This window comes from Nansenia antarctica (assembly GCF_963989245.1).
Source record: "Nansenia antarctica genome assembly, chromosome: 6".
Classification (NCBI taxonomy): domain Eukaryota; kingdom Metazoa; phylum Chordata; class Actinopteri; order Argentiniformes; family Microstomatidae; genus Nansenia; species Nansenia antarctica.
The window spans coordinates 62,747,716-62,771,562 of NC_137676.1; the positions used below are offsets into that span (position 1 = coordinate 62,747,716).

Below are 23,847 nucleotides of genomic sequence, written 5' to 3' on the forward strand. Positions count from 1 at the left end.
TTTTTTATTTTTTATATATATATATTATAATAATAATAATGGAAATTAGTTAGGCTGGCCTAACTGTCACCAGATTGCGTTCGTCTCTCACCCCTGAACATGTTAACATGATCATCTTTCTGAACAAGAACCAGTAGGCCTGCCGCCTACAGTCTCTCGCTGGAGTTTACATTTAAGTTAAGCTGGACGCTCTTAAGGACACTAACGTTTTCAGTCATCCTCCTATTTGTGAGTAACTGTTTTTTTTACTGCTCCTATGGTGAGTTACTTATTTTCTATATTTTTATTTATAACGTAAAATGTGTTTTTAAGTTAAACAATTTAGGCTACTCACTGACAGTGTTTTTCAACCAGTGTGCCGTGCGAGATCATCAGATGTGCCGTGGGAAATTATCAAATTCCACTTAATTGGTCCAGAAAAATGAAGGCGCAAAAAAAAAAAAGGAAAAAAAAAGATTTCATACAGCTCTCGTATGGTTGCGCATATTTGGTAGGCCTGTAGGTGGCGGTAGCGCGATTAATAGCTTAATCTGACGTTGTCGATTTTTATGTGACACTGCTAACAACAAAGATGGATAAATATTTGAAGAAAGATCCTGCTGCACCGACTCCATTGTGCTTTGTGGTGGACAGCTATCAAACAGTGCCATGGTCCCTAGCAAGCTTAAACACAATCTGCAAACAAAACACCCATCACTCCAAAACAAGGACACAGACTACAGAAACAGGCAACTTGCGAATGCACGTTCTCACAGCTCTAAACGACGCAGAGCAAAGCGAATTTTATCAAAAACTCTGATTCCAAGTGAAGCAAATGTTCTAGTGAGAACACACCCTAAGAGACATTAATATTACTGGACTGCAAAGCCAATGTGAACACGATGCTTAGCTCTGATGTCATTAAAGAAATTGCCAAAGTTTGCCGACATGTCTGCAGACATCGAAAATGTTGTTTTGGAGAAGATACGTGGCAGTGGGCAGTTTGCTTTGCAACTTGAGTCTTGGCTCAACTCTTGGCCAATGCACGCTTTGTGGATGGAGACACAATCACAGAAAATGTCTTTTTTGCAAGACATTGCATAACAAAAACAACAGGGGAGGAAATATTTCAGATCACATCAGAGTATGTCGAACAAGGAGGACTTCAGTGGAACAGCTGCATAAGTGTCTGCACTGATGGAGCAGCAGCTATGTTGCCGAGACTTCCCAGCGGAGATATCTGATGTGTTGAATGCTGTTGTTCGTATGGTAAACTTTGTAAATACAAGACCTCTGAAAAGCCGCTTATTTGCAGCATTATGTGAAGAGATGGGAGCGGAGCATAAGACGTTATTGCTCCATGCGGAAAAGTGCCGGCCCGTGTGTTTGAGTTACGGGAGGAGCTGAAAAGCGTTTGAACTGATGAGAAGTGTGATGACGCAAAGCTGCTTGCAAGTGACAAATTGTGCGCAAGGCTCGCATACATGGCCAACATACAGGGCCAGGCTTCGCACTGAGTGAGTATAACGACAAGTTCTTATAATGTTACGTATATGATAGGCTACTATGTATCATTTTGTAACATTTGAGATGGCGGCGTGCCGTGGGATTTTTTCAAGGTAAGAAATGTGCCGTGGCACAAAAAAGGTTGAAAAACACTTGTTCTGACTGTAGTGTCTAGTTTGAATGTGAATGAATGAATGTGTGCAATAGCAACACAAATACAGTTTTTCCCCCCAAGGAAAACATGCTTGTTATTTCTGCCCTAGTTTTTTTTTTTTATATGAAAAAAAAGCTTATCGATAATTGATCGTTAATTCTTGCGATTATCGAAAAAGAATTTGTGATCGTTTGCCCAGCCCTAGTGTGTATACTGTAATTTAACTCTTACCCCATGTGAAACATGCAGGATAACAACAAACACCCCCCCCCCCCCCCCCCCCACACACACACACACCAACTCAGTGACACACCACACCAGTGAAAACCCGACACCACCAACATCAGTAAAAATATGTTTGGTTTTATATTATATATACAAAATACAAATACAATTTATGTACTAAAATGTACACACCCATATTCATTATGTCCACCAGTGTTTTACATTCAATAAAAACGAAGTCACACTGTTAAAATTATCCATTTTGGAGAAAGAAAATAGGAATAGAGATGTAAACACAGATCAGGATCCATATTTACAGGGAACAAATCGGCTCTGGAGATCACTTAGAAAAGAAAGCAGCATGCCTCGCTGACCACCCAGGGCTCTGTGTTGGATATTGGCAGCCATGTTGGAGAGTCTTTAGGAAGGGTTAGATGGATGGAATCCACACAAAATGGCCCTTGTCACTGTGAACAGTGCAAGCAAAAACATAACCAGTGATTTCAAGACAGGAAATAGCTTATTTTTGTACACAAAGTGAATAGGAAATAAAAACACTCCATTGCAAAACGAATATACAAACAGACAAATGCATAACCTAAGTGACCGATGATCACAACAATTAAGCTGAGTATGATATTGTATACATTGATCCTCTATGCTATTTTGGTATGCAATCTGTGTAGTCTGAGTAATTGTCTTTGGATCATATTAACACATCATAGAAACTACTAGCTCTGCATTCCATGTTAATCCTATAGATCTCACTTTTAACCAATGAACGCTCCACTGATACATCCTCATTGTAATCATTTTTAACTTTTGTTAAAGTTACAAAACCTGTTAAAAACAACAGATATAATAATCGATGACAACAATAAACAGAAAGTTTGTTTCCTAGATTAACAACATTATTTCAGAAGGTTGATGGAGTACAACCATGCTTGTGGGATATGGCACCAATCATGAGAAAAGTGAAAAAATCCATCTCTTGAGTGAACACTGTTAGACTGTCTCAGATTGTAACTGTCTCCCTTAGAAAAATACACAACAATCTTCTCCTATTCTTCATGATTACAAAATCGTCTTCTCTCAAAAACCGCAATAACAGTGAGTACATAAATCCCAAATCTAATCTAATTCCAAAGTTAAGACTTCAATCGTAGTCGATGAGGAAGAAAATAGCTTTTTTTGTGATCCAATGAAAACACCATATTATAAACATTCAAAGGATGAAAATAAATAATCAATGAAAAATCCTTATTCTTAGAACGAGTGATGATCTTTCACCTAGGGGTATACATTGGTATTAATCTGATGCGAAGTTATGCTTTTTCTTCCATTGTTGATTTTTCCTGTTTGACATGATACTTCTTTCAAAGATGTCCACCATTTAGATTTGAGACCTTCTGTATTTCCAATATATCGGCCATTTGGAGTTATGGGCCTCGGCTTGTAAGACAGGAACAGACAGCATGGAGAAACCTCCAGGCCAGCACCTACATGTCAATATGAATACAGCTCAGGTCAGTAGCTCTCTCTGGGCTCCAGACCCGAGCCATACTGCTTTCTACAGTCCGGATTAGACAGACAGCATGTTAGCACCTCCTTAAGCCAAATGTGTGTTCGGCACAGATGGCACAAGAAAGAAAGAAAAAAAGAAAGAAAGAAAAAAAGAAGAAAAAAAAGAAAGACAGGCAGAAAGAAAGAAAGAAAGAAAGAAAGAAAGGAGAGTCCTTGGAGGTTTCAATGTAGTGATGAGGTGTTTTTTTGTTAAAGATGGATGGATGCTTTTTCCTTCACTAGCTGGTGTTTTATCTCTCTCTCTGTCTAGACCAAGCCTCAACTATCAGTCCTCAGTTGTTGTTTATTTTTCTTAGATGAACTTGGAAGAGTCTCTTTTGCTGATGAGTACTTCCAGCAGCCGGAGCTTGGCTTTGACATGCTTGTATTCGTTGTACTCCACCGCCAAGGGGGAGCGGTCTTCCTTCTGCACGTTTCTATGGGAACAGCACGTGGGAGGAAGAAAACAAACATTAGAAAAAATAGGCCACATTCTAAATTGCTGCGGAAACTGAGGTGCAGAAGATTGAAGGCAATAAATCACGAGCACTTAAAAGACTCTTACTTATAATTACATGCGGAACTCATCGTGTTTATCTCTCATATCTCTTACATATATTGTTTATCTCAGACCAAACAAGCATACTTTATGTTAACAGAAAGAAAATAGTTTTTTACCTCCCGTTTAGCCTGAAGAACTGATCCTCGAACTCTCTGAGGTTCTTGCGGATCCGCTTCTTCTCCTCCCTGGCCTCTTGGAGCTGTTCCACAAGCTCGGGCCTGAGTGGGGGAGAGAAACACGGCCTTAGGCATCTCAACTTGACAGGAATCTTCACAGGCTTGGTTACATCATCTCGGTTGTTGAGGAAGGAATAACGTAACGATTCTTACACCGCCACAAACCCAGAGGAACATGAAAATGCTGACCTAAATTGCCCTACAGTACATGCCGTTGAGCATATCCTGTACTATTTTATTTTGTATTTTAACCTTTATTTCAACAAGGGACAATTGAGACCAAAGTCTCATTTTCAATGGTGCCCTGGGTGCAAAGCATTTTGAGACAACACAATACAATACTACTCTAGTAGTAATCTGAGTGTACTGTCTATATTAGAGGGCCATATGGACCGTTTAAGAGTGTGGGCCACAGCACTGTCCATCTCCCATGCGTATGCTACAGAGATCAGCGGGGTTCTGGGTGCTTACATGGTGGCCGAGTGCAGGTTCGACAGCCTCATGTCTGTGGTGTTCTTGGAGGGCGACAGCTCGTCTACGGGGGAAATGAACCCGTCCGTCTCCTCTTCCAGCTGGTCCAGGAAGCCCAGCATGCTGAAGTCGGGCCGCACCGTCACCATGAACTGGGGCTTGGACTCGCTGTCGTCCTCTGAACCATCCTCCTCTTCCTGGAAAGAGAGAGAGAGAGGAGGGGGGAGGGTCAGTGGAGAGCTAGGGGGGAAGGGTGCACTATGCTGGGGTGATGAGAGCCACACGCCATGGGACCATCAGAAGACCTCCATGGGACAAGCACTAGTGCACGAGAATCAAGTGCTGTTAATGAAAAAGTTAAGACCAAGGGATGGGATAATGACATCAGAACACAACAGCAGTTCAAAATGCATTTAAGTTAGTTTTGATTTATCCTGTGATTTCTTCAAGCACATTTTGTTCTGATGAGGTTAGTAAGATCGAATCATTTAAAAGTATCAGTCTACCTTTTATTTGATTTTCTCAATCAAATAGTCTTTTCATGACCACCAAGAGAAGAATAAACGTGATGCAATTCCAGTCCACTATTGATTTGATCACCCTTTTAGTGTTCAGTTTGATCGCCACGTTTGGGTGCGCACACACTTTGACACACCAAGCCCAGCCAAATAGCCTTTCAACCGCCGCACACCGTTACAGTTTGATCCCAAAACCTCACAATCAAATCAGAAGTCACAAAGCAATCCGGGCATCTAAAACCAGGCATCTAATGATTAGATATCTTCACACACGTGGGCAGTGACACGCACGTCTGCTCAAACAACAGGCTGCAATCAAGTTTGGTTGGGACGTAAAGAAGGAAGAGGGATGGTGGGGTTGGTTAGGGGAGAGGGGGCGGGTCTGATCACTGGTTAGTCGAGCAACAGGTCGAGCAGCAGTAGCGGCTCTTCACCTTGATGTCGTCGAAGAAGAGCGCGGGTACGCCTTCGATAATAGGCTGGAGGAGAGGACCCCTGCGTTTGCTGGAGGGTGAACTGGAGGGTGAACCCTGTAGCGAGGGTTAACAAGGAGGAGGTTACCACTCTGGAAGCTGACCCCATGTCAGCTCTAACAGCAGGGTAGAGAGAGATGATTCACCTCAGGCTGATTCTAGTCTTTTTATCCAAAGCGACTTACAGCTACAGGGCTCTCAAGTCTCACGCATTGGGCGTGAGACACACGCATTTCAACCCGTTCACACGCTCACACGCCGCGTGTGTCTCACGCCCAATGCGTGAGACTTGAGAGCCCTGCAGCTAGATATTACAGGGACTGGGCCTCCCTGGAGTAATTTAGGGCTAAGCGCTTTACTCAAAGGCACCACTAGATGGGAACTCATGACCTTCTGATCAGCACCAGTCCAACTCATTATCCACTAGGCCACCACTAGTTTAGTTACCACCATGAAACTGACCCCAGTTCAAGGTTAGTTCGGCTTTGTCTGAGCAGATGGCTTTCTGTAGTCATGCAAATGACCTTTTTTTCTGAGGGACCATGTCAATCGTGACCATGATCTTTGTCTGGGTTTTTTTGGCTCAGTGAAAACACAACCCTGACAGACTACGCTGTCATGTGATGTTAAGCCTCTAAAATGCTGGGTAACTGGTTCTCAAACAGATAAGGGCAGTGTTGTTACATAAGTGTTGTTACAGCATTGACATAAACCTGGATGCCACCACCACACATACTAAGCTATATCCACTGTGTAAACTAGACTATACTGTACAGTACACTAGTGCTCCAATTTATATGACAGGGATTAGGAGTATGTCTTTTATGTAATGGATGTAGGGATCAGTAGGTACGTCCATTAGATCCAGATTATAGATGACATAATCTTAAATCTAATAATGTTTACTCAACAAATTAATCAAAACGAACGAGGGACAGTGTGTGCTTTATATAACGTACATATGGAATAATACCTAATTCCTATTACATAAGGTATGGCAGTTAAATGTCAGAACAACCCTCACCCACCCCATGCCCCCTCTGTGCTCTATCTAAAACCAGTGGATCCAATGATCCACTAAATCCGAGTTTAGCGCTGGCCTTCTTGATGCAAATGCTAACAGCACTGCTGGGATTAAGTGGCCCTGCGGAGCTTGATGCCACAGTAAAGCTAAAGCAACTCCCGTGACCTTTGTCAAAGAGGAGCAGCAGCACGAACCGATGTTGAGCAACAGCTGTGGAGGAAAAAGGGAGAGGGAGGGAGGGAGGGAGGGAGGGAGGAAAGGCATTTTAGAGAGCTGGCTAGATAATAATGACTTACAATGACGGGGATGGTAGAGGCTCTGCAGAGAATCTGTTTGACGAGGCGGTATCTGTCGTACAGTGGTTTCATTATCTGCCTCTCGTTCTTGGTAACCTTGACGAAAGGAAGGAATGAAGGAAGAAAGAAAGGGCACCGTGTTAGCGTAGCACTCTCTATTAGCTAGCTGCGTGGGTAAACAAACGACGAAAACAACAAACACATGATTTCCCTCTCTCCAGCTCACCGAAGAAACAAGGCATTCGCTGCTTTGTGGTTGACTCATATCTGTGGTTGACTCATATCAACTTGATTAGTATCAATTGGCCCATTTTCCTCTCCATTTCCCTCGCCACTGTCTTCTGACAGGGTTACAGGGCTGACGTACAACAAGATGACAAGTAACCTAGATATCCTCCCTATCAATTTGAAATCCGTCAGCCATTGTTTTAAGAGTACCTACTGGCCACAAAACGACCACAGAACGCCGCTACAGTGAAGGACTGGGGTGACACAGAGGTCACATCCACTTCCTGATTGATGACAACGTGAACAAGATTAGGTCCGGGCAATTAGTCCAATTAGGATCCGATATCTAACATCTATGCCACATCCTTTACAGTTCCGTTTTGACGTCGCCTGGCTTGTTTATCCCGAACGTATCCTTTAGTCACTATCAACTCCAAAGACGACATTCTTAGTCGCTGTCTGAGGACGTTTGACTCTACATTTAAGCACCAACAGGTGAAGCTTCTTACTCTATTGGTATTTCATACTATAGTTTGTATCGGTGCCCCTACATAATAAGTTAAGATGCGTCATGGCACACATCTGCACTTGCGCATGCATACACACACTCACGCACACACACACACACACACACACACACACACACACACACACACACACACACCACACACACCGACTACGCTCCCTGCACCCACACACTTTACACAGACAGCCTGAATTGAGACATTACTCACTCTCCAGTTACAATCTAGGTCAGGGTCTAAGATGGAGGCATGATTTGATGCATTTGATTGGAGACTTTGAGCCGTCATTTACGACACTGGCAGCAGGAGGGAAGCTCTTTCTTTACAGAAAAGACTCATGGGGGAGAAATAGGTTGTGTGTGTATGAGTGTGTGCATGCGTGTGTGTGTATGTGTGAGTGGGTGGGTGTGTTAGGACAAAGGCAAACACTTACTGGTCGACCGTGGATGCCCTCGTAGTACAGAAGAGCCTTCTGCAGGGCCACCTTCTCAGCGCCGATCTGCTCTCGTGTCATATCCTGGCGGGAGGAGAGCGAGGGATGTGAGTCACTACGGGACAGATACGGCCTATTCCTCTCTCTGACTCAGCACAACAGTCCCCAACATGACATTGCGTGCGTGTACAGTCGCCGACCATAGTAGCGCAATACATTGGTACCACAGTGGAAGACACACTTGTGTTTGTGTGTGTGTGTGTGTGGTTCTCTTCCTCATGTCATTAGTGATGTCATTAGTGTGTGTGTGTGTGTGAGTGTGTGTGTGTGGGTGTGTGTGTGTGTGTGGGGGTGTGTGTGTGTGTGGGGGTGTGTGTGTCTGTGTGTGTGTGTGTGTGTGTGTGTGTGTGGTTCTCCTCCTCATGTCATTAGTGATGTCATTATTGTGTGTGTGTGTGTGTGTGAGTGTGTGAGTGTGTGTGTGTGTGTGTGTGTGTCTGTGTGTGTGTGTGTGTGTGTGTGTTTCTCTCCCTCACCTTGATGTCCTCGGGGCGTCCCACCTCGTTCCTTTTCTCCTGCAGCTTGTTCTGGACGGCCTCCAGCGTGTTCTCGACAGGGGGCTTGGGGACCTTCTCCTGGGCGGGCTTCTTCTCTAGCTGGGAGCCGAAGCTTTTGGGCAGGGTGTTGCTGCGCTGGCGGGTCAGGGGAGGGAGGTCCTCCTCAGACTTCAGCACCTTGTGCTCTACAAAAGGGGACGGAAGAGAAGGTAGAGGAGAGAAAGACAGAGTAAGTCAAAATGGTTGTGGCTTGGCTTACACCATGTAACTGAAAGACTCAGTGAAGTATAAACTCTCCGAGTGAGGGGGATATTTCGCACGGACAGACTTGAATTGAGTGGTCTTCATTGTTCATGCCATATGTGGAAAAGGAGAGCGAATGGCTCCGTTTGAGTTCGGCATACCTTTCAGGTCTTTGCGCAGCTTGGCCAGTTCGTTCGTCCATCTCAGGACCTCAGAGTTATCCGATTTGTCGCTGTGAGAGGGCTGTTTGGGAACAGACAACAACAAAAACAACAAACACATGATTTCCCTCTCTCCAGCTCCCCTGAAAAAACACGCTGCTTTGTGGTGACTCCCATCAACTTGATTTGTATCCATTGACCCATTTTCCCCTCCGTTTCCCTCGTCGCTGTCATCTGAGTCCTATTAGAGAGCCACTAACGTTGTTTACTGCGAGGCCGACGCCGGTCATGTGATGTGTGTTTCTCAGTATCGCCCCTCGGGGGCTATGGGTTTCCCCTCTGTGCTGCTGTCCCAACATTCCTTTAGGTGCCATGTACTATTCAACCCTTTGTGTTGCCATTCTACAAATATCTCGCTCTGTGTGTGGACAGTGTATTTATTATTATTATTATTATTATTATTATTTACTCACCCTGTATTTGTGCTCGTCCTCAAACTTCTCCTCGTATTTGCGGATCTTCCTCTTCATACCGTGGATCTTCTTGGAGAGCTGGGCCGTGGTTAGCTCCTCCTTCTCGTCATCACAGGATCCCAGAGATGAACTCCGCCGACGACTGGGGGGGGAAGACACACCGTTTTAGTCTTACAGTCCCACACACACACACACACACACACACACACACACACACATGCCACATGCCACATGCCACATGCTGTTGACGTCCAATCTCATTTCATTTCCAAAAACATGTACTGTACACAGACACACTTTTAGTGTAAACAGTCAATCAGACTCTCCGTCAGACCCTGTAAACAAGATGTCGAACGTAAACATTCAGAAAATGGTCAAATCCATGCCGGGGACTCACCTGACAAAGTGTGCGTTGGGCGGTGAGGGCGGCACCTCGGTGTCGTCCAGATACTGCTGGCAGTGGCCGTAGGCGTAGAAGCGCGGGGACAACATGGGGTCGCTGTCCTCCTCCACCAGCTGGCGAATCAGACGTCCCCCTGCGTGGGGGGATAGACGAGCCTCCTCCCTGTCCATGCTCTCTCTCTGCCACGATGAGTAAGCTGGGACAGGTTCTGCAACACACACACACACACACACACGAGACACAAAGTTACTCATGTAACCCTTACTTCACCAGACTGAAATTGACAACGCTCTTTCGGCAGCAACACATTTGTTATGCTAAGTGGTCCACCCACACACACTCGACACACACATTTGTTTACGCCTCAGGGTTAGTTGCAGCGAGGAAAAAGTCCCTGAAAAAGGTAAACGAAGGTCTCTCGGAGGCGGGAGACAGACTGCACACGAACAGGCTTCAACAACAAGGCGGGAAGGGAGGGTCCTGCAGAGCTTGGCACGCGCAAGCCAGTCCACAAACACCAGCTTATCTCCTATCTTCAACACCAAGCTCAGCAGCAACATCTCCACGCCAGCATAAATAACTAAATAAGGACAATGCGTGCTTTGACTAGAACAACAACAACAACAACAACAACAACATGGCTGAATGAACCCTATCTGTGTTTTATTTGTTTTTCCGAACACAGCGCTAAAGACAGGGTTGACACTGGAATCCTACTTCATTGGATCCCAATGATTTAACGCCCACTTTAAGACTAAACTGGGCAGTCGTTCTTCTCCCTGGCAACAGCTCCTTGGCACCTCCTACCAGCGCCGGCACCTCTGAAGGTCACCGCGGCGATCAGATGACTAAGCGAACTGGAGAGTGACTCCCTCTCTCTGTCCGCAATATTTTCTCAGGACCTAGTGACAGATGTTCTCCTGGAACGACAGCTTAGCGCCCCTACTCCCCCACCCCGCCCCCCTCGCCACAATGGCCCCAGAGTCAACTAACAATAATTAAGCCTAGTGAAAATAAACCTTGCAGAAGCTCCTGACGATCCTTAGCTATAAATAATTCCCGTTGCTCTTTGATGCTCCGACTGGGATAATGTAGGAGCATGACCCCCTGTGAGAGGAATGGCACTGTGGCTTTCCAGGCATGCATGTCCCTGTTGCCTCTGACTCATAGCCTGTGTAGGTGTGTGTGTGTGTGTGTGTGTGTATGTCTGTCCATGTAAGTATGCACTACTATAGTTCATTCATATGTGTGTGCGTGCGTGCTATTGTGCCACCAGCGGGAGATCGTTCGAGCACACAGGCTGTTGCTAGGAGAAGAGAGAAGGTTCTAGACTAGAGAAGCCACATGTTCCACTTATTAAAACAAAAAAGACTCAGGGATCATCCTACGCTCAATGGTAGTGTGTGTGTGTGTGTGCGCGCGTGTGTTGCGTGCCTGTGTGCGTGTGTGCGTGTGTGTGTGTGTGTATGAACTGCGAGAGAATATAAGGTCTCAAGAGACCACACCGCTACACCCAGCAACGATTACACAGTGAAAAAGAGATGGGGTTGTGAAATTGGTCGTGTAAACATTTGAGGAGTCAGAAATCACTCTTGGTAAACGTGCACTGTTGCTGTTACATGCATGTTTTTCTAAGCAGAGGCTAGTGGGGGTGTAAGAGAAGCGATCTAGTTAGAATTCCAGGGTTGAGTCCCTCAGGTCCTCGTGGGTTAGAGGTGTACGTGCGGTTTTACAGGGTCTCTACTCTGGCACGCAGTTGAACCCCTCCATCTATTCGTCATGGTTTAACAGCCATTATTGTTTCCAGTAACACTCGAGCCAAGCTAACAGGACAACAGTGAGGTCTTAAATCAGCTACCGCTGGGCAACCTTGTTCACTTCAATTGTGGTTCTAATGAAACATATGTCATCCTGTCAGCTTCCCTAAAGGTTGCGGAGTATATGTGCGTGTATGTGTATGTCCTGTGTGTGTGTGTGTGTGTGTGTGTGTGTGTGTATGTGTGTGTGTGCGCGTGTGTATGATGCTGGATGAGAATGTGCCGGATCATTCCGTTTAATGATTGCCATACAGTGTGTGAAAGGTCATGCAAAGGTCGTGTTTGTTATTGAGGGCGAGTCAGCAACAGTCTCTGCGGGTAGAACGCCACTTACCCTCATAGCAACTCTGGTGGAAAAAGCTTTTGAAATCTAGGAAAGGGGCACTAAAGAATGGAGAATCTGAGAGAGGAGAAAGGAGGAAAAGAGATGGGGGGGGGGGGGGAAGAGGGGTGGGGTTGGGAAAAAGAGAGGAAAATAAGGGTGATGAGTACAGAGGAGAGACTGAATGGGGCAAAAACTGATAGAGAGCCAGCACGGTCTCACACACAGAACACGCACACACACATGCGCACGCACACACACACACAAACACACTTTAATATGAATATGGGTGACATTTAAATTGAACTCTCATCTGTGACAGTAACACTCTGGTTGGCATGGCAGAGAGCCTAGAGATAGAGTTCTATTTCTATGGCCTCTCTATTCTAACCATCTGTACTATTCTGCCTTCGCTGGCAGGCATGGCGGGAGGGGGGATCAAACATCGGGTCACCATGACTGTCACTGGCACAGACTTTACTGGGACAAAGGTATCCCCCCCTCCCTCACCCACTCCCCTCACCCAAACCATCTCCCCCTCATCCTCTCCCTCTCTCTAACGGGGTCTGGAGTATTTAAACAAAACAAAAAGCACTGTAGTCTCTAGTCTTACATACTGCCTTTGGAATGTATTTCCAGTAGCAACGTGCTGTATTCATATATAACATTTTTGGGGTAAAACTATCTAGTATACAGGCTATGGGATAAATGTCAAGCACCATGAAACAGCTGGATTCTGACTGTTTGTAAAAACCGAGCAGTTCGTTTTTTCGTCCTCCCTCTCTTATGTGTGTTGTTGTGTGTGTTGTTGTGTGTGTGTGTGTGTGTGTGTGTGTGTGTGTGTGTGCGCGCTTTGTGTGTGTGTGTGTGTGTGTGTTGTTGTGTGTGTGTGTGTGTGTGTGTGTGTTTTGTGTGTGTGTGTGTGTGTGTGTGTGTGTGTGTGCGCAAGCCAGACACTGCTGCACCACTGAAACACCTAGCACCAGCCTTCCAGACTACTGTGGCTGCAGTCCTGCCCTGTACGCATGGTTCAAGGTCTGTTCAGTGCTCAGACAGACATTCACTGCCAGATTCTCGCCCACGCACTGGGAAACAACTAGGACTCAGCAACAGTCTAGCGACAGTAGCTCATTGCTCCTTCCCTGAGACAGTGTTTTCTGTTTCAAACCCTTCCACTAGAGGGCTCCACTGTGCTACATGATTTGATTTCTCAAACTGTAATTAGACTCGAGCATCAAAAACTGCGGGTCTGTTTTTGAGTTGTCAAGACTGAATGCAGTTCTTTCTTTGAACAATATGTATCGTGAAAGGTGTGACCTATGTTTTCACTGCATTAGAAATAGACAAACTTGAGTTGGGCCTTGACCTGCACCTACACCAACCACAACACAAGACAAGACTGTACTGTACTGCAGCAAATCATTTTTGGCAAGGTTCAAACCTTTACCAAGAATCTGCATGTCAGGGCATGTCTCAGAGGGGTTCGGCTGCGGGGGTGGACCTGCAGGTAGTTCAGTCCTGATCAAACCCAGCCTGAGGATCCGACAACCCTGCATTCAAGTTCATTAAATCACCTTCAGCTGAAACAGCGACAGCTCTACACACACCTCCGCCTTTCGCAATATTGCACATCAAAACAATCACATCTCTCTCACACACACAGACAGGCAGACAAACACACATGCACACACACACACACACACACAGACACACGTACACGCACATGCTTGTGCGCGCACACGCACGCACACACACACACACACACACACACACACACACACAGAGAAAGCAACCCTTCCCTTCCCTTGATAAACAACTCCAGTCCTATGCAAACACTCATGCTGTTAATAATTGTTCCTGGATTAAACGCTGACTGTTAAACTGAATGGATGGAGGTCAAACAAAATATAGTTATTCTTCCATTTTCTTTTCTAACCTATAGTGCTTTTCTGATCGCTTTTAATCTTCAAATCCTCTGTATTGTAGTTGCTGCAAATACAATCTCTATGGTCCTGTTTGGAATTAAGTTTCGTTATCCAGGAAAGAGAAGAACTCACGCCCTTGATAGACTTATGAATAATAGAATACTTATGGCTATTCCTGTATAAACTATGCATGACCAAATGTGATTCGATAGCCCTGCATCAATAAACAAATAGATACACTTCATTACTTATGGCCACTGTAAATGTCTCCTCACGTGCAGTGCTGAAATCAAACCCAAACACACACACACACACTAAGATCATTGTCCCTAGAGAAACGCAAGTCATGCAAGCAGACACACATGCACACATGCACACACACACACACACACACACACACACACACACACACACACACACACACACACACACACACACACACACACAAATATATACACCCACACCCACGCACATACACACATACTGTATACAAACAAACATGCTCTCAAACACACCCTAAGAATATAAATGCAAGGAGCAATGCAATATCTACGGGCAGACATCCCTGACAGGTCCAATCTCTTTAAGAGAACCGAATGATTTGGTGTACTTCTAACACCGATAATCTTCCCCTTTAATGTTTACTTAAATGCCACGATTGCAACAGTCACAAGCCTGGAAGCCATTCAAAAGCCACAAACTGCCCAGAAACTGTCTAACGAGAGAGAAAACATATCCAGCTGCGTGTGTTTACTGATAACGACTGTAACTCAACAACGTACTCCTCAATAACAACTCATGCATCCACACCTTAATCAAAGCCTCTTAGGATGAATCCAGTTCTGATCAAAAAACATGTTTTTATAATAATAATTTCTGTCCTCCATGTGGTCGGATACAATGCAACACCCAATAATAAAAATGAAAATGAAAAAGAAAAATATCTATCCTCTCTCTCTCTCTCTCTCTCACAGCAATATCCAACAAGGGGGGTCCCTCCGACCTGCAGCCACACAAACAAGCTACCAAAGTGTGACGCTGGTTTCCCTCCTGATAGAGGAGCGGCGAGAAGTTAAGAGGATCTGCGTCTTTTAAGTCCGGTGAGAAACACACGAGGAGCCACAACAAGCAGGGAGAGGAGGAGGAGGAGGAGGAGGAGGAGGAGGAGGAGGAGGAGGAAGAGAGAGGAGCAGGAGGGAGAGGAACAGAGGGGGAGCAGAAGGCTTGCAGCTGCTCAGAAACCCGTGTGTGTGTGTGTGTGTGTGTGTGTGTGTGTGTGTGTGTGTGTGTGTGTGTGTGTGTGTGTGTGCGCGCGTGTGTGTGTGCACGCGAGGCTAGGACTCACCTCCCCAGTTGTTGTCCTCGGTCAGGGAGGACAGGTCCAGACGCGGCACCTCGTCACAGCTCTCGCATTCCGGGTCCGAGGCCCGTCCAACCACCCTGCTCTCACAGCTACTAGACAGCTCCTGGATCTTCATGCTCGGCGTCTGCACCACCATGAATGAGACACAACACAGAACAACGGGGCACAGCCAGTGAGCAGTGCTCCTTAAGTTCCAGCCACCACACTGCCTCTCCTTAGCCCTGCCTACCCAGCCGTCGCGGGGGGGGGAGTCCCCACACTCGGATTGGTCCAGGAGGCTGGCCAAAACATACGCCCATGTCTGCTGGCGTGTGTGTGTGTGTGTGTCTGTGTGTGTGTGTGTGTGTGTGTGTGTGTGTGTGTCTGTGTGTGTGTGTGTGTGAGGGAGAGCGAGCGTTTTTTTTTTTTACACTCCACCCTCTTTTCCCTCTGGGTTCCCACCCTCCCTCCCTCTCCCTCCCTCTCACTCTCCTTCCCTCTCTTTCTCTCTCTCACAAACACACACACCCTCCTCTCTCCCGATTCCCTCGTTCGCAGTGCATATGCTTACTGCCCCACTGACTCTCTCTGAGTTGTTTGTCTCACAGTAGTGAGAGCAGGGGAGAGAGGGAGGGGGGAGAGAGGGAAGTGTATATAAAAGAGAAGCAAACAGTCTACAGATTACTCGCCTGCGCATGCAGGCTGACTGGGTGTTTTTCTCTCTCTCTTGTTTCTGCAGACAGATTTACACATGGGAGCAGAGGTGTTTTTCTACCGCTCTTTTTTCTCCCCCCCCCCCCATCTCCCTTCATCGCCTCTCTCCCTTCCCCTTTTTTCAATCAATCAATCTCTCCCCTTCTGTTCTTTCTCCCATGTTCTGTTAACATCAATACCAATACCTCCATCTCTCTCCCTATGGAAAAACAGATGCCGATTTTGGGCAACCACCGCCCCCCCCCCCCGTTAGTGTGCATGACACTTAGTGCTAAACACACACACACACACACACACACACACACACACACTTCAGCTTTCTCTGGGTGTGGGACTGGGGCTATTTCAGTAACAAGATCAGGACGTTAACGACCACAGGCCTCATAATACCACAGGGACTCCTTACGGGACGGGGGTGAGTGAGATTTCACCCCCATTCACTTCATGACACAACACCATGAGTCTGTCAGCGCCCGGTACGGTACTGCTGTTGGCAGGTGTTGGCTACGACTACAGGAAGGGGTTGTAATCGGCGGGGGCTATTCCATATTGCAATGCTCACTGGCAAATAGCGTTATAGTGAATCATGTATGATAGAGTGAGTGGGAATAGGTCTCAGACGACAGCTGCCTGATGACCACGACCAATAAATAACTAAGGAAATGTACCCTGTGTCCCTTCTCTCTCTGTGTCTACCCCCCCCCCCCCACACACACACACACACACACACACATCAATGTCAGTCACTCCCTTATGGAGAATGTAGTGTCACTGTTGACTTGTAAACGGATACTATATGTGGTTCCCATAAGAGCTACCAGAACACCCAAGCACAGTTTAACATATATATGTATATATACACACACGCATGCACACGCATGCACACGCATACACAACTGTGTAACAGCACACCTTCACGAAGACTCTAACCTTGGATCTAGAAGTGAGAGGATCTCACACTCAAAACCACTTTCAGTTGCACGATGCATAATAAAAACAAACACACACACAAACAAAACAAAAACACACCCACATCAACACCCACAACCACACCCACACCCACACACACAGTATGGAAAAGTACTACCATTGCCTGCCACCACCACCACCACCACCACTCAACCCCATTAGAGGACATGATGAGTACGCTATTATCAGGCTGTTTGGTCAGACAATATCGACCACTTCACAGTGGAGGTGTCTGATCAACTTGACATGAACCAAGTCAATGAGGGCAACACGTTGCCATGGTGACCACTCTGGACATGCTTCACACACACACACACACACACACACACACACACACACACACACACACACACACACACACACAAGGGCACACCCACAAGCAGACACTGGGCTAGTTTATTGAAAGCAGATCTTTTCTCTTTTTTTCATGTTGTTGACATCGTTAACTATTCATTGTTGATATGCAGATTAGGGCACATTGATCCGTTCATTGACATGAACGAGAAACTAATCACTTCAACGGCATCACTACAAAACCACTCTCCATTCAAAACCAAATTAATTTCACTGGTGCCTGTCTGATTCATTCCTTTTCAGCCACAATTAATCATCTCTAATGATTATCAATTTGTGCTAAAAATACTGTTAATGCGGCTTTACAGGAAAAACTGAAAAACAACTCAGAGTGCTCTCCAGAAGCATCTCCTTTTTGTCAAGATGTAAGAAATACTATATTATACAGTTAGGTCCATATATATTTGGACACTGACAACATTTTTGTTATTTTAGCTGTTTACCAAAACATATTCGAGTTACAGTTATATAACACATATTGGGTGCAGACTCTCAGCTTAAGGGTATTCACATCTAAATTGAAGGGTTTAGGAATTACAGGTCTTTAATATGTAGCTACCTCTTTTTCAAGGGACCAAAAGTAATTTGACTCAACAGCTGCTTCATGGACCAGTGTGGGTTATTCCTTCATTAGCCAAGTGTGGCATTTGCATTTGGAAGCTGTTGCTGTATACACACAACATGCGGTCAACAGAGCTCTGAATCGCACGTGCGCGCACACGCACACGCACACACACACACACACACACACACACACACACACACACACACACACACACACACACACACTATCTCCCTGATCACAATACTGCTAAATTGCGTCCTGACTTATTTGTCTTCCACAACTTGTCACTTGTCCAATTGTCTCATTTATGTTTTGTAACTATTGTGACTTTATTATCTTGACTTATCCTATTGCCTTATTTGTATGTGTGCTGCAATGCCAAGGAACTGAAGCCTGAGAATTGTATTCTCTTACACTTGTGTAATGTGACAATAAAACTTGAACTTGAATAATCCACTGTGCCCAGCTCACTCAACTCACGCTCTGATGACATCACACCCAGTAGCCCATTGGCTGTAGGATGGAGAGAGAGACAAGACTCACACACAGCAGGTGGTCTTAAGCTGTGTTTGTGTGTTTGTGTACTAACAAACACAAAAACACATGGTGGAGGGATAAGGCTAGGATGGCGTGCGCACACACACACACACACACACACACACACACACACACACACACACACTACAACAGCTGTGTGTGTGTGTGTGTGTGTGTGTGCCTGTACAGTACGTGACTTGTTTTGTGTACTGTACAAGAGGCTCATAGAGGAGGGTCATCCCCTCCTCTATATCCGTTGTGATCCTCTGTTATTGTGTTACAATCCTTCCATTTAGCTAACACGGCACAGGAGAGATATAAATCAGTGGTATCGGTATTAAACATCTCCCCAGAGATTACACGTTACGGCCTGCCCTCCAAATGGCATGCCGTCTCGGCAAGCTTGAGATACTATCTCTACATTCAATATAATAATAATCTTAATTCTTCCTTCTTCTAGCATTATGACTGCCAATGGCCCCTGGTCCTAGCATAGATTACTTTTTCTTACGATGACCGATGGATAGATTCACTTTGATTAAAAGCGTCTGCTAAATGTCTAAAATGTAAATGTAAACCACTACACTGTGCCTTCATTTGTTTGTATTCCCAAACGGTGACTGATTGATTGATTGATTGATTGATTGACACATTAAACATGGCTTGTTTTGTTTGTATTCACCATATAAAAGAGCCCCCACCCTGTCAGGTCTGCCTACAACCCTGTATCTATAGTGATATTCCATGGTCCATTGATCTGCACTGACGTTAGTGGCACTTAAAGGCAAAGTGGGTGTTGAGGTCCTTAATCTCTTAAACTAGGCTGCATACCTGCCTGCCCTGCTTCCCCATAAACCTGCCCCCAGTGTGTGTGTGTGTGTGTGTGTGTGTGTGTGTATGACATCTAGCACCACCACCTCTCTGTCCCTCCTTCTGCTACAGCTGGTGATCATGTCCTGGCAGCCATGGCTGGCTGTTATCTGGTTACAGGGGTTCAGGCATGCCACACACTGATACAGTAAGAAGCACAGCGCGTGCGTGCGTGCATGTGTGTGTACACGCACGCACGCTGAGGTCACAACTCAATCTCATGTTTGCTTGAACTGCTTAATGTAGTGCACCAACCAAAGAGAAATATTAAATTGTGACATTTAAACATAATATTTTCTTTATTAAAACACCAAAAGGATGTCTGTGTGTTGATGGAGCGGTTCACACGAACAGTTTATTTTTAGGATTGGAAAATGTCTGACGGTGCCCTGCCTTTTGGACAAACATATCCTTGGGTTTCCGGTGAGCACGAATGGAGTAAGACGCACATTTTCAGGGCTCCCATAGAATTCTTAACAATTTCATACTCAAACAACCTTTTTTTTCATTTAAACAACACATAAAACGCGTAAAATATATCGCTAACAAATTAGGGTAAAGTCGACGTAGATGAGAAAATACGAACATGTCCTTGAATGTATGCTAAATAAATCAACTGGAGTCGGCCTACTAAACCTGCCAGTAGACAGCTCCACAGAACACCAACCAGACCTGACATCTCAGCATGCCCTCTCTGGCACAAACAACCAGCAGAGAGACTGGCACCCCAGCACTGCGCCTCCCTCTTTCTCTGACGAGACAATGCCAAAGCACAGATGGCATCTCAGTGGCACTGCCCATCTGGGATGTTGGGGGTGGGGGGTGGTGTAGCACTTCCTGGCTGTAGGGGGTGGGGGGTGGGGCGGGGGACACTACCCGTCTGGGGGGGGGGGGGGTATTGCCCGTCTTCACGACCACCAATCAAACTAAACCCCCATCTCGACTGAGAGAGGGTTGAGTACTGTATACGCACACACAGGTATGCGCGCACACACGCACATGTGCACATGCACCCACGCACACACACCCACGTGGACCGACAAATTACAAGCATATGGACGACTGGATGGCCTGCCTGTTACCATCTGCACAGAACAGACACATGCTCCAGTGGTAGCCTAGGGGTAGCCCGTGAGGCCTGTACTTTAAACTGACAAAGAGCTGCTGTTTCTAAACAGTGACAGCATTCTTATCAAGATCCTTGGCTCTACAGATGCAGTAGCTACGGTCACTATCTAGTGTGATGACTCATTGAATGCATATGACAGCAGAGCGGGGAGAGTACAATTGCTAAATGTTTAGCCTTTCGCATGTGTTATTAACAAAAATTAGCATTTGTATTGCTGTCTATCATTTATGCCATTTAGCGGAGACCTTTGTTCAAAGCGACTTACATTGCAGTGAGGGGATACGTTTTTCAGTATATATGGTCCCAGTGGGAATCAAACTCACAGCCTAAGCGTTGTTAGCGCAATGCTCTACCAACTGAACCTCAGAGGACCACATTTTTGTGGCATATGGCCGGAGTGATTTTAGTCGTTTTTTTTACGAGCAGCAAACATGAGGTTGTACCACATGAAACATGGTATCATAAATCTCCCCCCTTTGCTGTTTGGTTGTAACACACACACACACACACACACACACACACACACACACACACACATCAATCAGCAAGCCAACTGAGACTAGCCTTATCTTCCCCCACCAGTGAGAACACAGCGCCAGAACACATATACACACTGCATACAGTAAATATCAGAGATAGAGAACACACACGGGTGGGAGGGAAGGAGGAAGAAGCAGCAGGGAGGGAGGGTGAGAGAGAGAGACAGGGAGGGAGGGAAAAGCTGAAAAGCAGAGAGGGGGGGAGAGAGAAGGGGAGAGAAAATGAGAAAGAGAGAGAAAGAGAAAGAACACAAGAAAGAAAACTCACTCTTGGTGGAGGAAGACCGGACTCCTTTCTTGGACTATCGCTCCTGTTGGAAAGGGGAGAGAAAGGCTCACTGTAAATGTACTACTTGGGCAACCAACAGCCCCGTTACATCACCTTGTAAGGATCAAGTGCACATCAAGGGCATCAGTGTTTTTTTTTAAAAATGTTTTATACCAGCCAGAAACTGAAAGTGTGATCAGTTTAGATATGCTATCTCACCCCATACTACCCGAGTCAGCAGCTTTTGTCAAGTTCATCAGATAAGACTGGTTAAATGAATGCCATTCATTAGAATGTAATGCCAAGACAGGTGAGCACTCTGCTACCAAAGGGCTAGGCTTGATGTGGTCCATCTCTGCGGCTGTGGCGCAGGAGGTAGAGTTGCCGTCTAATGATCGCAACGTTGGCAGATCGGCGGTTCGAACCCCGCCTGGCCACATGTCGAAGTGTCCTTGGGCAAGACACTGAACCCCAAATTGCTCCCAGTGAGTGGGCCGGTGCCTTGCATGGTAGCTTGCCGCCATTGGTGTGTGAATGTGTGTGTGAATGGGTGAATGAGAGGCCGTTGTAAAGCGCTTTGGATAAAGGCTATATAAGTCAGTCCATTTACCATTTACCATTATCCAGTTTCTTGTCCTTTTCTACAATCCTTCTGACGATGAACAGTGTCGTATAACCTTATGATCTAGATTAATGTGTGAAATCGGCCGGTATGATTATTTTCTCTATGCAAGACACAGACGCAAGGTCTAGAAGATAACATGTTAGGCTATATACTGGCAGTGTTTTATAAACAAAACAATAGATATTTAAATATAATTTGCTTACCCATCATCTGATGACTCCATTGCGTATGTCCCAGCTGTGTCATGTACTCTTGAGACACTGATGCATTCCTTAAGCTGTGGTTGGAAACAAGACACCACATGTCATTACTAACTCATGGACATCATCATTGTGATCAAAGTGCAGCCATTTGTTGTTATCAGAATAGAAATGTTGCCATGGTTACTTCATACATGTATGTTCTGGATGAAATTTTATTGGGGGTTACAGATGCCTAAAGCGGTTTGTTGTCTATCAATTATTAACAAATATATTATTCTTCATTAGACATCTTTAAGTCTTAGGGTGAATCCCAATTCACCACTCCGGCTCCGTTTTCACCCCTAATCTCCGTTTTGCGCGTTCACGTGTAGCCGTAGTGGCGTCCCAATTCATTACTCATTTAGGGTTAGGGTTAGGGTTTGCCATGACTCCGTTTGGAGCAAATCTTGACCCTCGTTCGATTCGGAGCCATGAGACTCCCTTCCGGCATGCATTGCGAAACATCTACAGAAATGTTATTTTCGCTCTCGTAATACGGAAGCGAGCCTGAAATGTAATTTACTTTTTCTGGAATTACTTGTAATTAAAGACTTGAAAAAATATGATAACCATCGTATTATCTTAGTTTAATGTCATTTCAATGCATCATAGACCTTTTCTTTACAACAAGCATAACAAAAAAAGATCGCTATTATGCCGCTATTGTGCCTATGCAGGAGAGCCCCATTGAAGCGTCAAGCACAGCCTTCCCATAATATAATATATTATATAATAATATAAGGAGCGCGATTCACATCGAGATGTACATTCCTGTTTAGAAATAAAAGATTACCTTTTGCGTTTGACAACGGATGATGATAGACATATTTAATGTGAAGTTATCTATCTAACGTTAGGCTGATGTGTGCATGATAGACGCGCATGACATGTTTTATTTACAGCTATGGCACGTATTAAACCAAAACAACCCGCAATCCTATCCGAGCAGTTGTTATTATGTAATATTGTTGATGGGTTATATAATTTAATGTTATTTCAATGCATTATAGACCTTTTCTTTACACGCTTCGCGCACTAGGTGGGCCGCGAATACTGTAGAGATTTGTAAAGTGGGCCGTGAGTCCAAAAAGGTTGGGAACCGCTGCATTAGACTATCAAAGCAGGGCGACAGTCCCTGTTCCTCTGCCCGGCGTCAGTCCAATGGAATCGTCAAGCACAGCCGTCCCCATATAAATACATCGGTGCGCGATTACAGAGATGTACAATCATGTTTATTTAAAAATAAATTGTGGTGTTTGACAGCGGATGATGGTAAAAAAAATGTAATGTAAAGTTATCTATCTAAAGTTATCTATCCACAGGCTGATCTGCGCATGATAGTGCTGCATTTTGACATATTTCATGTTTCCGCCCGTTGATGGTATATGACGCTATAGTCAGTCCCAATGGTCCAAAAGTCAAGCGCTTCGTAACACAGACGGGGTGAATTTTATGAATGAAAGTGAAAGTTCTGTCACAAAACGCCGTTAAGTATCCTCACACATTTTTAAGTGGGTATACGGAAATCCTTGGCCTTTCCTAGTGGGTATACGGCATAGTCCTGCGTATCACCTAGACTACACCACTGGAGCACAGGTTTCATACAGGTTAGAGGAGCTTATTCTGTCATGGTCTGATAATGAAGCATTGTTCTTTTTTA

At 45.3% G+C, this 23,847-nt stretch overlaps 1 protein-coding gene across 1 annotated transcript in view; it reads right to left on the bottom strand.

Annotated features, from left to right (window-relative positions):
- Positions 1–2,003: 2,003 nt before the first annotated feature.
- fam13a (family with sequence similarity 13 member A) overlaps positions 2,004–23,847 on the bottom strand; it is a gene marked incomplete at its 5' end in the record, with an annotated part of 38,069 nt that continues 16,225 nt past the window's right edge. Inside the window, 10 exons of the mRNA XM_080534745.1 lie at positions 2,004–3,864; positions 4,106–4,207; positions 4,637–4,833; positions 6,948–7,043; positions 8,133–8,216; positions 8,669–8,874; positions 9,094–9,175; positions 9,567–9,708; positions 9,964–10,177; positions 15,379–15,520. Of these exons, the coding sequence (XP_080390871.1) occupies positions 3,741–3,864; positions 4,106–4,207; positions 4,637–4,833; positions 6,948–7,043; positions 8,133–8,216; positions 8,669–8,874; positions 9,094–9,175; positions 9,567–9,708; positions 9,964–10,177; positions 15,379–15,520 (1,389 nt within the window). The 3' untranslated portion in view covers positions 2,004–3,740. The remainder of the gene's footprint in view (positions 3,865–4,105; positions 4,208–4,636; positions 4,834–6,947; positions 7,044–8,132; positions 8,217–8,668; positions 8,875–9,093; positions 9,176–9,566; positions 9,709–9,963; positions 10,178–15,378; positions 15,521–23,847) is intronic.